At 39.4% G+C, this 17,924-nt stretch overlaps 1 protein-coding gene across 1 annotated transcript in view; it reads left to right on the top strand.

Annotated features, from left to right (window-relative positions):
* Nucleotides 1-5,003: 5,003 nt before the first annotated feature.
* The window catches only part of LOC145417562 (uncharacterized), a 295,451-nt gene continuing 282,530 nt past the window's right edge, over nucleotides 5,004-17,924 (top strand). Inside the window, exons 1-2 of the mRNA XM_080286269.1 lie at nucleotides 5,004-5,033; nucleotides 13,835-13,937. Coding sequence (XP_080142395.1) covers nucleotides 5,031-5,033; nucleotides 13,835-13,937 — 106 coding nt within the window. The 5' untranslated portion in view covers nucleotides 5,004-5,030. The remainder of the gene's footprint in view (nucleotides 5,034-13,834; nucleotides 13,938-17,924) is intronic.

Genomic DNA, 17,924 nt, shown 5'->3' with positions numbered 1-17,924 from the left:
GGTAGAACTAAAAAGTATTTAGTAATGTGAAAACCCTTTACCAAATCTTAATGAGCTTTTGTGAAGTTGAAAGTGGGAGTTGACACATAAAATTAACGTCCCTGGTGTATTTGTGATAAAATAAGGTGATGTGTACAATTTTGTCTTTTGTCCTTCCCCTTTTTCAGTCCAGATTTACATTAAAACCAGCCAATTGTGTGTATAAAATAGAGAAATCCCTCTCCAGGAGTAGAGTGGTTTGTGAATATGTTGCTTAATTTTTGAGGTGGAGACAGAGTAGAGTACATAGGGAAGAATGCTTAAAGTGGCAGGAGGGAGCAGTAAGGAGTGACAACAGGGAGGCTTGGTGGCATTGAACTGTGTTCTAGTTGGCATTGGGGGCTTCGTAGCACCTCATCCTTGGCAGTTTATTTTGCATACAGTGTTACACCTTAATATTCACATGTATGTTAATTGTCGTTTTGATACCAGTGTGCTGTAGTTTGCATCCATAGCATGCGGAAGATGAGGTGTAATGTGCAGAATTAATTGCTAAGAAAGAGGTGTCATGAACTAACAAAACCACTGTTAACACGACCCACTTTTATTATGTCCACCCTGAATGAATTCATGGATTTGATGACAAGTGGTAGATACTAGATATTTGCATATTGGAAGTATAAAGAATAGTAGACTTTGATTGCTGTCATTGTTATTCAGTCTGTGATACTGGGTCAGATTTTATGCAAGTGCTGCATGCTAACTTTAGCACTTTAATTTTTATGACCTGGCCAAAGTGTTTAGTTGTATGTAATTGCATAATTAATATTCTCTTCCACCAAATTTTGCTATTTTATATCTGAGGAAAGAATATTGTATATCAAAACAGAAATGAATTGTACTTGCCGCCAGTAGTTTAATGATTGTATTTGAATACTGTATTCCTTCCTGAGATACTAACACCTTTATCTAGTGTGAAGATTTAGAGATGTACGCAGTTTGTGTTCTAATGCTTTCCTACCGAATATTACGTCTACACTGATATCATGTTGGAATGTGTTTAGTCCATGTGTGGGAGGATAAGAGGACGAAAACACATGATGTTTACCACTGCCATGCCGAGTTTGAACCATAGATATGAAACATAGCTGCAGGTGTTTGCTTTCTTTGATGAGTGTCAGCAGGGTACATGGGAGTTGTTTAATGGATAAGCTAGATCGCCATTTCTTCTGCTATTGTTATTTCTCAGATTCTTATGCATTGCAGTAGAAAACCAGTTTACAACCATAATGCAGGAGATAGGTGTAACTCGAGTATTACTCTCCATTTTTTTATAAGTATGCAATATAAATATATGCTCCCTACATATTAAGTGGGGTTGGTGGAGGATTAGTGCCCCTCCCTGTAAAACAATTAACTCTAAGCCTTGGCCACCCCGCTTTTGGGATACACGGCGTCTGGCAATGAATGAATGAAAAAAAAATATATATATACAGTATATATATATATATATATATATATATATATATATATATTATATATATACAGTATATGTTTTAATATTAAAGATAAGTATACTGTATATATACCTAAGCACTACTTGAAGCATACTGTATTTTACAAAAGAATTACAACACAGGTATCATTATGTTTCATTTGACTGGTGAGGGTAAGTATTGCTGAAAATGAACGAATACAGTAGTGAGAAAAGCTAGCACCAAGCCTAGGGAGGCTATGTGACACTAAGGTAGCAAAAAAAAAAATGGACAAATGAATTAGATGCAAAATACGCAGAGCATAAAGCAATAATATTAGAAACAGAAAACGGAGGGCTACCAAGGAAATCAGTAAGCAACAGGGGGCAGGGTAATAATGAGAGGAGAGGGAAACGGAGAGCGACGGAAGCATTGCTGAGCAGAAATAATTTTACCAGCCGTAATATATTTTTCACATTTTAAACAAGAATTATTTCACTTTGTATGGAACTTACAATGTTAGAGTTGTGAGTTGATGTGCTGTGGGAAAAGCTTCCTGTTATTCCATCATTTTAGTAGGCATACTTATCATTAGAAATTTTGCTTTTTATCTTGAAAGCCAAATGCCTGCAGGTAATGTTTTGATATATGAGCCTATGTGAGTTTACCAGGGTAGCAATCTTTGCAAATACAGGTATTGTATTTATATAAACTTACTGTTCTTTATTGTTAATATTGCATCCTGCCAGCTTCGACTTGCCATACAAGACGATCCTGGTCTTGAGCAATTTTATACTGTGTGTGTTCCATGCTTTCCAGTGTAAGATAGTGTTGGGAAGAGTGCATGTGTAGTGTACAGGTATATGGTTGATTCAGTTTATATATATATATAGTGTTTTGATACAATAGATGAAGAAAATTTATTTGTTATGTTTTGTGGAGAATCCTGAGTGCTGTTGATTACTTTCTAAAACAAGAAAACATCTTTGGCTCATGTAGTGTTATTTGAAATCCTTTTGAATTAAACTTCTCAGCAGTGACAATGCTGATGCAGACACTGTAACACTGTGGACTGCTGCAGGCATTAGATAGATGGCATGTAGTGTAACCCATCATAGTAATTTTTTGCATTTCAGAATTTCTTGAGGTGATCAGCAGTAGCTTCATTATCCTGGTGATGTCATTTTATACTAATAACCACCAGATGTTTGTGTTTTGTTTTGGGGAGACTTTTTGAACTGGTTTCTCCTAAGCTGAATAATATTATCAATAGGTAGTGTAAGAAAAAAAAAAATTGAATTGGAGGGGTTAATATGAGATAAGGAGGTTAAGAGCAAAGGTCTTTATTTCACTGGGACTGCCTATGAATCAGACATGAAACTCGGCGCGGCCAGTCAACTATTGTCCCGCCTGTGTAATAGAGCACTTTACTCCCTACAGCATAAACAAAGGCCATTAAAATGAACAGGTAGGTTATTGTGAATCACAATATCACAGTTGCCCCCCCAAAATTGTTTATTGTAAATGATTTACAAACATTGAAGCAAACCTGGAGGTCATTGTAGTCCACCAGTTCTGGGTTCCAGTCTCCACCCGTTGCTATACTGTCACTACCATTGACTCAGTATAGTATTGTAGTTTGACTGTTTCCAATATGAGTTACCCTACCCTCCTCTGCAGGTAACAGAGATATTTGGAGGAAGGGCAATGTCGTGCATACTCCCATTACAAGCCTTTTGTATCATTGTCAACCTCAAGTTGTTCTAGTGGTAGGTGGTGGCGACCATCATCCACTCACTTGATGTAGTGCTGCCTACTTCTTCCTTAGCCTTTATCGTTTTTTTTTTTTTTTTCTGTGCCTGCCCTCCTCTCTTCCTATTTATCCCATCTTTCCTGTCACTTCTTATTGCTTTTCTTTCCTTTACAGGTGGCTTTACATTGAATGACAAGCCAAATGGTTTCCTGTAAGCCAAGAAACCTTTTACAACGCTGGGTGGTAACCATATAACCAAACCATACGTGCTCCCTACGTGTCAACAAGTGGGTTGGTGGAGGGTTAGTGCCCCTCCCTGTAAAGCAGATAACTCAAAGTCAATGGTCACCCCTTATGGGATTGTGGCGTCTAGCAATAGACAGATAGACGTCCTCGAGTAAATCTGTAATTACATGGTAGAAAAAACTTAGGTGAAGACCAGAGAGTAGGAATAATGTCCATAATATTGCCGATTTTCATACTCAGGATAGGGACAGAAGCTTCTCATGAGAAGAATGAAGCGTGATTATCTCCTTGACCCAGGAAAAAAAAAAAAAAAGTAATAAGGGGAACCAGAATCTGCAGATTGAATTACAGTATTGAAAAAATAGTTGCTTATGCAAAGAAAGATTATCTGAAGTTTAAACCATTCCGGACTGCGCTATTTACGTTAATTTTATCGATATTTTTTTTAATGTCTTGCATAAGCAAACGCTACCAATATTTTACAGCTTGTTACAATGTCTTAACAACATTCTAGATATTTTTGCACATTTCTGTTTTTTTATTTGCTTAGCAATGCAGCAAGTTTAGTTATATTTCTGAATTTGGATTTGGCGACTGTTAGGTTCCAGTACGACAGTAACTGTACTTGCATGATAACGCCTGCTGACCCTGCTCTACGTGTGGGGCTGTGGGGCAGTATTCAGTAAGCGTTTGGGCATCGAACGAAGTAGGTTAGTGTAAACAGTGATCCCGTCATCTCGCAGTGCAAGCTATACGAAATGTGGTGGAATATTTAGGTATACAATTAATTTGTTATACTGAGGGCCTGTGATTGATGCAACAGTTACGGAGTTCAAGCACGCACCCAACTGGCCTGTAACAGAACACCTTACAGGTGCGAATCGCTTGACAGAGTAGTTTTCAAGCATTTTCTCCCCCACCTCCCACTTTTAGAATGAACTTTCCGTCATTGGTTTGGGGGATTTACCAACATGGAAGGGTAAATGAACTGTAGTTTTTTTTTTTCTTTTGTCTTTATTATTAAGTAAGAAATATTCATATGGCCCCATTTACAAACTTAAACCGTTCTCCTTCCCGTGAGATCACTACAGCGGACAAATTTCCCCTCGTATCGTGATTTTCGAGTGTTCATATAAATTCGTACAGTATACAGTATTGTTTGATGTTTAAGAAATGAATATCCTACGGCAAACCTAAACCATACCAAACAACGGAGTGAAAACGATAATATATGAATTTTGTGAAAAAAGAAAAAGGAGCCCCGATACAACAGTAATCAGCCAATATGGGAGGCCGTTACAAATGCATTCCCCCTGACCCAGAACCACAACCATGAATTGAGAAGTTAATAAAAAACCTTGTCATATTACTGGTTCATTAACTGGCTTAGATTCTACCACTGATCGGCATTAAAGCCAAAGCGTTGTCGGAGACTCAAATTTGAAAGTTGGCGGCGGTGGTCGAGGCGGCGTGGGTGCGCATCCCGCGGCTCATGTGGGCCTGGCTGTCACTTTGTTTACAGTTGATTCCCAGCTCGGGTGGACGTGAGGTGTGTGGTGGCGGCTCGCGGGGATGCCATGGTACGTCCTCTATTACTACCTCTATTATAGATGTACTTTAGAGGACAGATTTGTGAATGAAGCAGCTATGTAATTGTATACGAAAATGTGAATTTGTTCCTCATAATTATCAGGAAATGTCAGATATTATGTTCTACTTGTAGCATCATCTAAACTTCGTGGCCTTTACCAACAATTTCGGTAATTATTTTGAGTTCAGGACAATGCGATTTGTTTAAGAGGTCTTAAAGGTAATGGCTAGTGGAATAATTCTGTAAATGGATCTTGCACTGCGATGTTTATTAACGTTACAGTGGCACTGAATTTAGTGAACCGAGACAGCATCTGATGTTAGCGAGTGACAGTTGCTGATTTTTTTTTTTTTTTTTTCACATCTGGGCTTGCTGTATCATCTTGAGTATGAAGGTCATGCTGTTTACTCTAGATGTGGGAGATCCTGTGCCTCATTGCATCTGATGTATATATATGTGGTTAGTTTATGACAGTCAAGGTTGGGCTAGATAATTTGTTCATGTGAGTGCATTACATGTGGAAATGTTTTCATACTTTTCAATATGCTTAGAAATGTACTTCCTTGAGGGAAGTAGTTATGACAGGAAAGTAGGTGTGTTTTATTTAAATTTTACACCCTTGTCATTAGGGTAGAGTCACAGGATGTTGTATACAGGATATAACTTACTCTATGAACTTTTGTGGCTGGTGGCCTGATCTTTTATGGAGGGCAATATGGGCTTCTTTCATGTTGAGGTTATTGCTGTACATATGAGGAGCACTGGTTAGAAAGTATCATGTACAGTAGCACTTCTTTACTGTATGGTATTTGGGGAATTTGTATCTACTCATTCAAAGAATGAAATAAGTAAGGAAGAGTTGAATGGTGAAATCAGAAAGTTGATATTGTCTTTAGTAAAGCTGTTACTAGTTGACTAAAATTTAGAACCCACCAAGCAGTGACATTGCTGTAGTCTTGGTGGGAGAATCCTATGCAGATGTTCATTGCCATGGTGATATACTGTACTTAATTTGTCTAAATTTGGATGGATTGTGTTAGGACAAATACTGCATGTCTATATGTATGTGAATGTGTGAGTTTTATGCCAGGTACCCCTTTTTTGGATAAGGGCTAAGGCGTTGCCCCTGGGTAGAGGACTTTGGTTTGGAGCGTGTAGCATTTTTTGACCGGATGCCCTTCCTGATGTCTACCAATGACCCTTGGGTGGATTCGATCCTCCGACCCTTCGGTCAGAGCGGAGCGCTCTAACCCACTGACCCACGGCTGCTAGGTGCTGTAAAACATTACCTTTTATTTGTTCGGTCTATTAGTTTACTGAATTTTCACTTAACTTACTCTACTGACAGGGTTGATGAACTGCTGCAGTAGGAGGAGTTTTGTAGCTTGTGTTCTTTTTGTCTGTCTATAGCCAGCTGCCTTGATCTCATATGGGGTGACAACAAACAAATCATCTCCATGTTGTTTTTCTTTGACATTTTGACTGCTCCCCCGCCAGCTCACACACCCCTTTCTCGTGTTTCGTCACACTGTCCCTCCATCTCATCCTTGTGTTCTGTACCAGTGGATATAAATAGATTTCATTGGAAATCAGTATATTGATGCTAGGGTCAATTTGTTTTTTTGAAGAGTTCTCAGAAATGGAGATTTCCTTTTGCCAGTTGATATATCACACATTCTGGTAATTTTTATTCTCATGCAGATTAAATTAATTGTTGAGATATTACCTGAAGCATTAGATGATTAGAGGGTTTGTTTTGCAAGAATTATGTATATAGGATGCCTAGCGAAGTGTGATCCATAAGAGCCAGTTATACATGTATGTCTTATAACTGAACGTGATTGACTAATATTGATCATACGTCTCAGCCAAACATAATTTAGCATAACAGAGTCCCAAAACACCTTTCAAAGTACAGTACAGTGTTTAATATTGACTGACAAAGGCAGTATATACCTAAATTGAATGACCACTGACTGATTCTAGTTCTCTGTTGTACATTACCATAGCTAATTCCTTACATGTTTTTCAGAGTGCATGTTTTTTTTCACTAAAGCAATGAAGATGAGAAAGTAGTAGCTACTACTAGCTTTTATATAACTAATGAGCTTTCTGGATGAGTAGTGAGGGTTTGTGGCTGAAACAGCTCACTTGTGTTTATTCACCAGTGCTAGCATTTTTCCTAGTGCCACCATACTAGTTAGCAGGATGGTTGGTAAAAGATTGCTGAGGTAGCAAGCTCATGTCATGATTCATTTGATGCCCCCCCCCTTTCCCTTCCGTACCAGGTATGCCTCTTAAAACAGTCAAGCTTTGCTTTGAAGATATCCACAAACTTAAATGAAATTATCCCTGTGGAGAGCCCCTTCCATTCATTAGCAGCTCATTGTGAGAAAATAGTACTTCCAGGTACAGGTATTACTTTCTTAGGTTGCCTTCTAGACTCAGGCCAATGCATCTACATCCAAATGTCTGCAGTCTTGTTGGTAATGTTTTATGATCTTTGTAAATTTTCTGTTCTCTCCCACTTGATGGCTCAAGTAAAAATTTTGAGAAATTGGTGATAAGTTCTGTCTTCTTTGGGTTTTCAAAGTTTTGGGATGTTGGTATTTGCACTGTTCCATAGAAGTATCACAGTTTTATGTGCATCCTCATTTAAATATACAACAGTGTCATTTTACACAGGACCATGGTTATGCCACAGTATTATATACACCTAATTGTTCAGGTGTTAATGACATCACTAACTGATATGGTTTAGGCAGAATTGTGCACAATTTAGCAAAGGAAAAAAATGTTGCCTTTTGAGTTTAGTGTTAATTGGCTGTATGGCAGAAAGTCTGTGCAGTATCATATCCTTAAGATCAGTAGTTTGATCCCTAGACCAGCACAGAAATGACTCATACCATACTACAGTAAACTCTCAATTATCCGGTGTAATTTCGCCAAACCCTACACCGAATAACTTGGAATGCTGGATGTTGCATAGTACCCCCCATTGGCTCAATATTCAGCATCGAGTTGAATATTGCATTACTGTACTATCCATCTCGACCCTTTATCCTAAATACTTTCCCATTAGTTTTGGTGCCAGATATTGCATAATTTCGCTGGATATTGCTTTAATAGAGCTGAGCCAGCATTCCCGGATTTTGCGACAACAGATAATTGAGAGTTTATTTTACGTAATACTCATGACAGTGGAGCTGGGCTTTGGTATACAGCTGTTGAAAAAAATACAGGTTGATGATTACACTGACATGTTCAGAACTTTCCTTGCACAGTTTTCCATGAATTACTTTAAGAAATTCAGGTAGTTAGGCTAATTACTGTGTTAGGTAAGGGCGCTCACAATCCACTCACTCAATGTAGTGCTACTCTCGGGTTCATGCCCTTTTCTTTCTTCCTTCCTTCCTCTTCTGTCTTTCTTTCTTTCATTCATTTTATCCTCTTCGTTCTGTCTACGATTGACACTACACTGAGTGACAAGCCAAATGATTTCCTGTACACCAGGAAACCATTTACTATGCTGGGTGGTAACCATATAACCAAATTAGGGCACCTGGTGGTTTAGTGGGCAGCTAAGGCGCTCCAATTTGATTGAGCCAATGCAGGTTTCTATTCAAGGGGTGGTTGTGGTTTATTGCCCACATAATGCCACTCAGGGATGAGTGAGGCTGGTCATTCTCATCTTATATGTCAGGACCAACTTGCTTAGCCCTGGGCCTCTGTGCTCCTCATGGATCAACACAGGATTAGATGATGGATGGATGGAATTACAGTACTGTGTTCACCAGATTTTCATGAGAAATCTAATGTGATAGAAATATGTCATCTTACATTGAGACATATAGCAAGCAGATACCACAACCAGCAGCACTTAAATGTACCTGCACTGTCACTGTTTATGGTGAGCAGGAGGGGTTTGTCAGTGACTAACATATTTTTGCAAGTCACCCACCTGCACAGTCCCAGGCCTAGGCATGGGATCTGGGACCCATAGCCCACCAGCCATGACCAGTGGCTGTAGCAGTGCCCCTGGGACATCCTGCTAGGACAACTATAGGGACACCCTCCAAGCGAGCCTTGGCACTGTAACTTCCCCACCAGTATACACCCATTGATACAGCAGCCTCCTGGGGCTCTACTCCCAGATGTGGGACCCTCTTTATTTTGCGAAAGCAGCAGCCTGTGAACAGCAGTGCCCTGTACCCTCTTGCACAGGTTAAACCCCATCCCATCCCAGCACCAGAATCTATGCTGGCAGCGCCAGCATGAAATTTTTCAAATTCATGTGTGAAAAGATGAAAAAAAATAAATAAATAAAATGCCTTTTTGTCAGAATTAGCCTTTGTGGGCTCAGTAACAGTATGGAAGTAAAGATAATGGTATTTGCAAACATTTTGTAATAGTCATTACGATAGTTAGTCCCACGTATTTTTGTGGAGAAGCACTAGATATACTGTGTTTTAATTTAAAACTTTTTTTTTTTTTTCCTAAAGTGTCCTGCATCATCTGTCTTTGAGCATTTGTTTAATACAGTACAGTAATGAGAGTCAACTTCTTAAATAACCAGAGCCAGTGAATTATACTGAATATTGCCTAGAGTGTTGGGCTGAATAAAGGAATTCAGCGTAGGTAGAGCGTTGTATAAACTTACACATATACCGTATATACTGTACAGTACATACAGTGCGTCGATCCCCTGTAGTACAGTACCCTGCCTTGGTAACTGTTGAAACTTTGTTGTGAGTGTTAACTAGGGTAGCAGCTGGTTGGATGCTTATGAAGAGAAGTGATTTTTTTTTTTTTTTTTTTTTTTTTTTTTTTTTTTTTAAAATAATAATATACTGTCCAAATATTCAGTCCAAAATTGAAGGGGCAATAAAAAGAAAATCTTTACCATTTTTCCCTTCCATTGCATTCACATGAAAACTTTCATTTTGTGGTGTGTTTTTTTCATGTCTGACCACCATATCTTGTCATGCAGTAATTCAGAATAGTTTTCATAGTTAAACCTTTGAGTGCAAAAGACAAACCTTAGCAGTATTTTATTGTGGCTGATGTGAGTGATTTACTTTAGCTCAGTGAAACCACTGCAGGAAACAGAGTAAAAACACTGTGAATGAGCATTTTAGCTGAGAAGAACTTGATCCCCCCCCCCCCCAACCAATGACACATTCTTAACCAGTTAAGGGGAACCCACAGCAGTTGAGAGGTTAATCTTTTGAAGCAGAAAACCCACTATTTTTTTATTTTACTCTTGCTCCAGCGAATTTTATTCAGCTTTGAGACTTTTCAAACTGTAGTAATTAGATGTATCCCCCATTAACCCCCTCACTAATAGAGGTCTGTCCAAAGTTGAATGCAGTTTTCTGGCTGTGTGGTAATCATAGTGGTAATCATGGGGGCATTTGTCTTCTTAGTGTAATAGGAAAAGTGTATGGTAGGATATTTACTGACACAGTTAGGGAAATAACAGGGGAATTAGTTGGTGAAGAACAGGGAGGTTTTAGGAAGGGAAGAGGTTGTGTGGATCAGATATTCATTAGGTCTTTAGTGGAAAGGTTTCTTGAGAAGGGAAAGAAGTCGTATGCATCCCTCATGGATTTGGATAAAGCAAATGACAAGGTGGATAGACAAGTAATGTGGAGTATATGAAGAATATATGGAGTAAATGGGAAGTTGTTGAATGCCGTGAAGAATATAAACGATGGGGCTAAGGCTGCAGTGTGTGTGGATAGTGAATTCAGTGAATTTTTATATGAATGTTGGATTGAAACAGGGATGTGTCATGTCTTCATGGTTGTTCAGTCTGTATGTTGATGGAGTCATAAAAGAGATATCGTACAAGGTAGTACAGTGGATGCTAATGAGTGAGGGCATCATTTGGGAACTCCCTGTACTGTTGTGTACAGATAATACTGTATTAAGTGAAGACGAAGGGGAACTGCAAGGCTTGGTGAATGAGTTTGGAGTGTGTGTAAGAAACAGAATTTAAAGGTGATTGTAGGAAGGAGTAAAGTTATGGTCTTTGAGAGATGAAATGGCTGATGTACAGTGAGGTTGGATGATGAGGAAATGGAAGATGTGAGTGCATTTAAATACTTGGGTAATAAGGATGGTAGTTTGGAGGATGAAATGCTTGAAGGGGTACAGCAAGGAAGAAAGGTTGCTTGTTTTTTGAAAGCAGTGATAGGAAACAGGGAAGTGAGCATGGAAGTAAAGAAAGTTGCTGCATGATGGTATTGTGATAATGACTCTAACATATGGAAGTGAAGCTTGGACCTTGTTGGAAGGACACAATAAATTAAGAATGAGAGCAGTGAAAATGAGTTATTTGAGAAGAACGTAAGAAGTTATGTGGAGAGACAGACTGTCAAATGAGGAAATGAAGGAGCATAGTGGTGTGGATGTGATCGAAGACGTTAAGAAAAATTCATTGAGATGGTTTGGCCATGTGGAGAGGATGGAGAGTGAGAGACTAATGAGGAGAGTGTTTGTGAACGAGGTTAAGGGGGGGAGTGGGAGGAGGAGACCAAGGATGAGATGGAGGGATGGAGTGGAGAGGTATATGAGGGGGGGGGGGTGAGCTGGGAGCAGGGCAGTGAAATGACGGTGGACCAGTTGACATGGAGGCAATCTGTTGGTGGCCACCCCTTATGGGATGAAGGTGTCTGGCAGTAGATAGATAGATAGACAGAAAGAGTGAAACTAAATATGTCAGTGGATTAACCCTTAGCCAGCGGCAGAACTATATATAGACTGTGCACAATGTACTGAAAAATTGTGGGGAGATTATATATAGACACTTCTCCAAAAATTGTCCCCTGTAAATCGTAGCAAGAGACTATATATAGTCGACAATATGTAAGTGCCCTAGAGCCTCAAATATCCCTAACTGGCAACATATGGGTCACAGGTGGCATATATGAGGTTGCTCACTCAGTGACCCAACCAGCCTGTTCTCAGCACTTAGAGGGGACATACTGGTAACACTCCTTTGTTTCTCCTGTAGGTCTCAGTTTCTAAGTTTCTTTTGATATTTGGATATTATAGATATAATCATGTCCCACACAAGGAGGGACATTAGTGATGATGAGATACAACTTATTCTAGATCAAGATTTGGATGATGATTTCATTGATGATATTAGTAGTGATTCTACATCAGATAGTGATGGTTATGACACTGATAGTGGTGATGAATCACTACTTGAGATTGCAGAGGAGCTGGATGATAATCAGTCATGTTCAGAAAATGATGACAATGATGACAGTGCTCCAGTTGGGTGGTCGCGGAATTCTCCAGTTAGTAGAGAACAATTGCCATTTACTGAAGACACAGGGGTCAAAGTAGTTTTGCAAAATCCTCAGGATCAGCAGGGGATTTTTATGTCTTTTGTAGACAGGGATATAACTGAACATATAGTGAGAGAAACAAGCAAATATGCTGCCAAGGTCTGTGAAGAAAAGAGAAGAAAGGGGAAAATGATGAGAAAGAGTAGAGATCTGATGTGGAAGGAAACTAATGGTGGGGAGATGTATACCTTTTTAGGTTTGGTCATTTTACAAGGCATAGTACTCTACTACCAACCAGATGGTTGCAACATCCTTTTTGTCATGTTAATGAAATATAGTAACTGTTCCACATTGTGTTAGAGTCTTAGTATACCCGGTATATAGATTATGTAGCTAACAACCTTATGGGATCAAGGCATCAGGCAATAGATAGATAGATAAAACAACCTTACATGCAGTAGAGTCTGTTTATAGATTATGTTAAAACTTTACATAATGTGGTGTAACTATATTTATGTTCTAGTCCAGTGGTTGGGGACATCTATATTGATTTTTTTTTTTTTTTTTTTTAATAGGTGTTTCTCAGCAACTGCTGCTGCTGGTAAGGTTAAAGGAATTGTTTTATGCACACTGACGCTGTCAGGTCACTCCAGGATTGGTCATTATATATTTATGTCTGTGTTAATTTACTGGTACTAGTTTAAGTTTATTGTAGTGCCATATCATGTGCTTGTATAACATAAGGTAGTGGGGTGGGAGAGGCATTTGAGCTTAACTCCTTCAGTCCAGCAGTTTATTTTTCATTGTATTTTTTCTGTCTCCATACATTTCATTTAACTTCAGAGATACTATTTGAAATGGAGGAGTGAAATATAGCCTTCATTCACCCTTTCACTATGAAAGGTCTCCGCAGAGCTGAACAAAATAATCTGGATGTAGAAAGATTAAGTCAGTAAAACATTGTCAGACTTAAGGGGCTAAAAGTGTTAGCCCAGTGAATGGATGGAATTACTAAATACAGTACAAGATTAAATTCAGGCTGTTGTAGGATATGATAGTGTAACCATTTAAATTTTAGGTAATGTTGTATTTTATACTTTTTCCTGCTATTTTGAATCTGTCAGGAATGACTGCCATAGTTAAGGCTGCAAAGGTTTCCCATGTATCTGAAACACATCAAAGTTTTTATACAGTATATGGAATGTGTGTGTGTGTATGTGTGTATGTGTGTTTTACCCCCTCAGTTTTCAGCACAGGTAGCTATTGTATGAGTTCCAGGTCTTTTCGTGTGTTCAGTACTAAGTGTGTACAAAATGCCATTTCCATACATTCTTTGCATTTACTTTATTGTACTGAGTTATTTTATTTTATTTATTTATTTTTTGGTACAGTTAGTACAGTATAGCTACTGACTGGAGGTATGCATGATATTCCTTAGTTGCCTAGATAGGCCTGTGTACTAAATGTGTTTAACTTTGTGTCATTACAGGCGGGATGGTGTAGAGTAGTGACGTTACAAGTGACTATGTGGCCACCTCTGCTCACTTTCTTGTTTCTGCTCCTGCTCACTTCACCTTCGCTAGCAGACACAGGTAAGGGAGAGAGAGAGAGAGAACCTTAGTATGGAACAGCACTGGTATTGTGAGATGTGTGTAGCGAGACTAGGGAAGTGGTGATTCATTAGTAATGATAACTGGTGAGTAGAGATTAGGAGGAGCCTGTTGAGATATCTTGTTGGGAGCAAGTGAGGGGAGGAAGTCCTCAAGAGTGACATGGATTCAGGTGGAGAGATGGCATGGTGTGAGTTTAGGGAAGTTAGTTTGGTGGAAGAAGACGTGATGGACAGCTCTACATGGAGAGATACTGAAGAAGAAGATATAACGGAGCTTGATTTGTGTGGGGGAGATATGATGAGAAGGTGGCATTGGATGAGACATGAGGGACCATAGTTTGGTAGAGGAAGATGTACTGAAAAGATGGCATGGAATAAGATAAACTGGGGCTTGGTTTGATGGTGGAAAATGTGATGGATAAAAAGATCCTAATACAACACATTAGAGCAGCCAGTACATAGTAATGGACCAAGGCACAGAAGAAGAAAAAGATTTGGTGGAGTACCATCTATGTTAAGAGATGATGGTATCCTGTGGGAATTGGGTTTGTTAACTGAGCTGAGTAGTAAAAGCCAATAGCTAGTTCATTTATTTAAGTTATTTTATGTCTCACAGCATTCAGTAGATAGATAAGCACGTGTTTTAGGTTGGTAGTTTTTGAATGATTAATTATTTATTTATATTATAGATGGTGGTTATCATAGTTTGGTAAATGGATGCTGGTGATAGATTTTTAAAAGAAATAGTGGTGGTAGATGGTAAAGGGAGTATTGATGATAGATGTTTGTATGGGAGTATTGATGATAAATGTTTATGGGAGTAGTGGTGAGAGATGTTGGAAAGGTAACAGTTATGATAGGTGGCTGAAGGTAAAAGATTGTTGATTTATGTTTATTGATGTTCTAATAATGGTGACAAGTGGTGGTCATTTAGGCTGTCAGATGTACTTATTCTAATTGGTGTCTGACAGTTTTGCTCAGCTTAGGAGAGACCCCTTGAGCCAAAGTAAAACCTTGATATAACAGACTTCAGTGGACTGGAATTTGTTTTCATCGGAATCGAGGAGCTACCGGTAGGTGGGGGCGCTCACCGTCCACTCACTTGATATGGTGCTGCTCTTGGGTGCCAGCCCCTTCCCCTCTTCCTTCCTTCTTTCCTACCTTCCACTTCTGTCATTCTTTCCTTCATTCTTTCCTGTTCCTTCTGTCCACAAGTGACTCTACACTGAGTGACAAGCCAAATGGTTTCCTGTACACCAGGAATTCATTTACTGTGCTGTGTGGTAATTACATAACCAAATTATGGTGCTTGGAGGTTTAGTGGGTAATTAAGGCATTCCAGTCGGATTGAGCCTGTGCAGATTTATATCCAAGGGGTGATCGGGGTTTATTGCTCAACTAATGCCATTTAGGGATGAGTGAGGCTGGTCACTCTCATCATAAATGTCAGGACCAACTAGCATAGCCCCGAGCTTCTATGTTTCTCATGGGGCAACACTGAATTAGTTGATGAATGAATGAAAAAGCCATACCTGGAATTGACCCTTTCTGTTTAAGTGATAGGAACTTGGGATATTAAGTTGGAAATACGATCATAGTAACATCAAAGGCTTGGCTGTTGTGATTGAGTCCGTTTCTGCATGTGTATCAATGTATGTGCATGTGTTAGCAATATATGTCATGGATGCCTGATACAGTCGCAGTCAGATTTAGCACATACATTGTGTGTAGGTTGGGAAGAAGTAGCTTGATTAAGATGTAGATGAATCAAAGGTCATAATCATGGGACAGGGTCAGTGTTAAGGCATGGCATCACTGTGCCTTCTGAGTACAGTATTATTTATTTATTTATTTTGTACTGTACTTAATGTATTTTCATCTGACAAAGATCTGTAACTTATTTTCACTTAGCTGATTCCCATGTATTGTCAAAATGGAGGATAAATTTGATTAGTAACCAGGGAGATTCATTCCTCCATCAAAACTAAGGCCTATCAAATTATATAACCACTTCTTAGTATTGAAGTTTTGAGGACCAGATTCCTTCAGATAAAAACGAACCACCTGTAGTTGTTGTCACTGATGCGGTAACACTCTATCTGCCTATAGTCAGATACCTTAATCTCATAAGGGGTGGCCACAAACAAATCACCTCCATGTCACCTTGTCCCTTGCCATTTCATTGCCCTCCCCCCAGTTCACACCCCTCTCTCACATATACCTCACCACATCATCCCTCCATCATCCCTCCATTTCATCCTCAGCCTTCCCCTCCACCTCACTCATAATACACTCTTCTCGTTAGTCTCTCGCTTTCCATTGTCTCTCCATGGCCAAACCACGTCAGTGTATATCTCCTAACACTTTCTATCACATCCACATCACAATGCTTCTTTGGTTCTTCATTTGTCAGTGTGTTTCTCCATGTAACTCCACATGCTTCTCTCATTTCCACTGCTCTCACTCTTGACTTGTGTCCTTCCAACAAAGTCCAGGCTTCACTGCCATATGTTAGAGTCGGTATCAAAATATTGTCATGCAGCGACCTTTTTACTTCCATGCTCACATCCTTATTTCTTATCACTGCTTTCAAAGAACCAGCAACCTTTCTTCCTTGTTGTACCTTTCCAAGCACTTCATCCTCCAAACTTCCATCCATACTCATCACACTACCTAAGTACTTAAATGCACTTACAATTTCCATTTCTCATCATCTAACCTCACTACATTCAGTGACCATTTCTCTCAAAGACCATAACATTACTCTTCCCTACATTCACCTGTAGATTCCGTTTCTTTCACACTGTCCCAGACTCTATCACCTTGGCTTGCAGTTCCCCTTCCCCTTTACTTAACAATACAGTATCATCTGCAAACAGCAATACATGAAGTTTCCACATGCTACCCTCTATCATTAGAGTCACTCCAACATCCACTGCTCTGCCTTGTATCTCTTTTAAAACCCCATCCATATACAGACTGAACAGCCATGGGGACATGACACATCCCTGTTTCAATCCAATGTTCAGATAGTAAAATTCACTCAGTTCACTACCCACATGCACTGCAGCCTTAGCACCGTCATACATACTCGTCACAGCATTCAGCAACTTCCTGTTTACTCCATACATTCTTAATATTCTCCACATTCCTTGTCTATCCACACTGTCATATGCTTTCCCCATGTCCATGAAGGCCGCATACAACTGCTTTACTCTCTCTAGAAACTTTTCCACTAAAGTCCTAGGGATGAATATCTGATCTTTACAACCACTTCTCTTCCCAAAATCTCCCTGTACTTCTCCAACTAATTTCTCTGTTATTTCCCTAACTCAGTCAGTAAGTATCCTGCCATATACTTTGCCTAGTACACTAAGAAGACAAATGTCCCTACAATTACCACACACTTCTTTTTCCCCTTTTCCATTGTACAGGGGAATAATATACCTGACTTCCAACCCTCTGGGACTCTGTCTTCCTCCCAGGCCAGTCTGCACATCTTCCATATCCATTCTTTTACTATCTCTCCCTCATGCTTCAGCATTTCACCATATATTCCGTCAATTCCTGGGACTTTCCCCATTTTCATTGCTTCCGCTACTTCCATTCTACTGATCTTTTCCTCCCTTGTCACCACCCTCCTTCTCCCAGCCATTCCCCAGTCACTTATACTTGGATTTCTTTAATTCTCTATGTTTAACAGTTCCATAAAGTGTTCTCTCCATCTGCTCACTTTTTCTCCCTTCTCCACAATCAATCTACCATTTTTATTTTTCACTTCCCCACTGCTTTTTCACCCTGTCCAACTCCCTTTACCTCCTTCCAGAACATTTTCTTACACTCCCTCCACTTTACACTCAAATTTCTTCCAAATTACTCTTTCACCCTCATCTTACTCTCTCTTACTAATCTCACCTCTCTCTTCCTCTCTACATATAACACTGTCTTCCCCCTCTCAACTTCCTTC

The sequence above is a fragment of the Coenobita brevimanus genome, chromosome 110, assembly GCF_032717465.1.
Source record: "Coenobita brevimanus isolate Jiangsu-jjx chromosome 110, ASM3271746v2, whole genome shotgun sequence".
In the NCBI taxonomy this organism is placed as follows: domain Eukaryota; kingdom Metazoa; phylum Arthropoda; class Malacostraca; order Decapoda; family Coenobitidae; genus Coenobita; species Coenobita brevimanus.
Note: the sequence above shows the minus strand (reverse complement) of the source record. Positions and strands in the feature narration are given on the sequence as shown.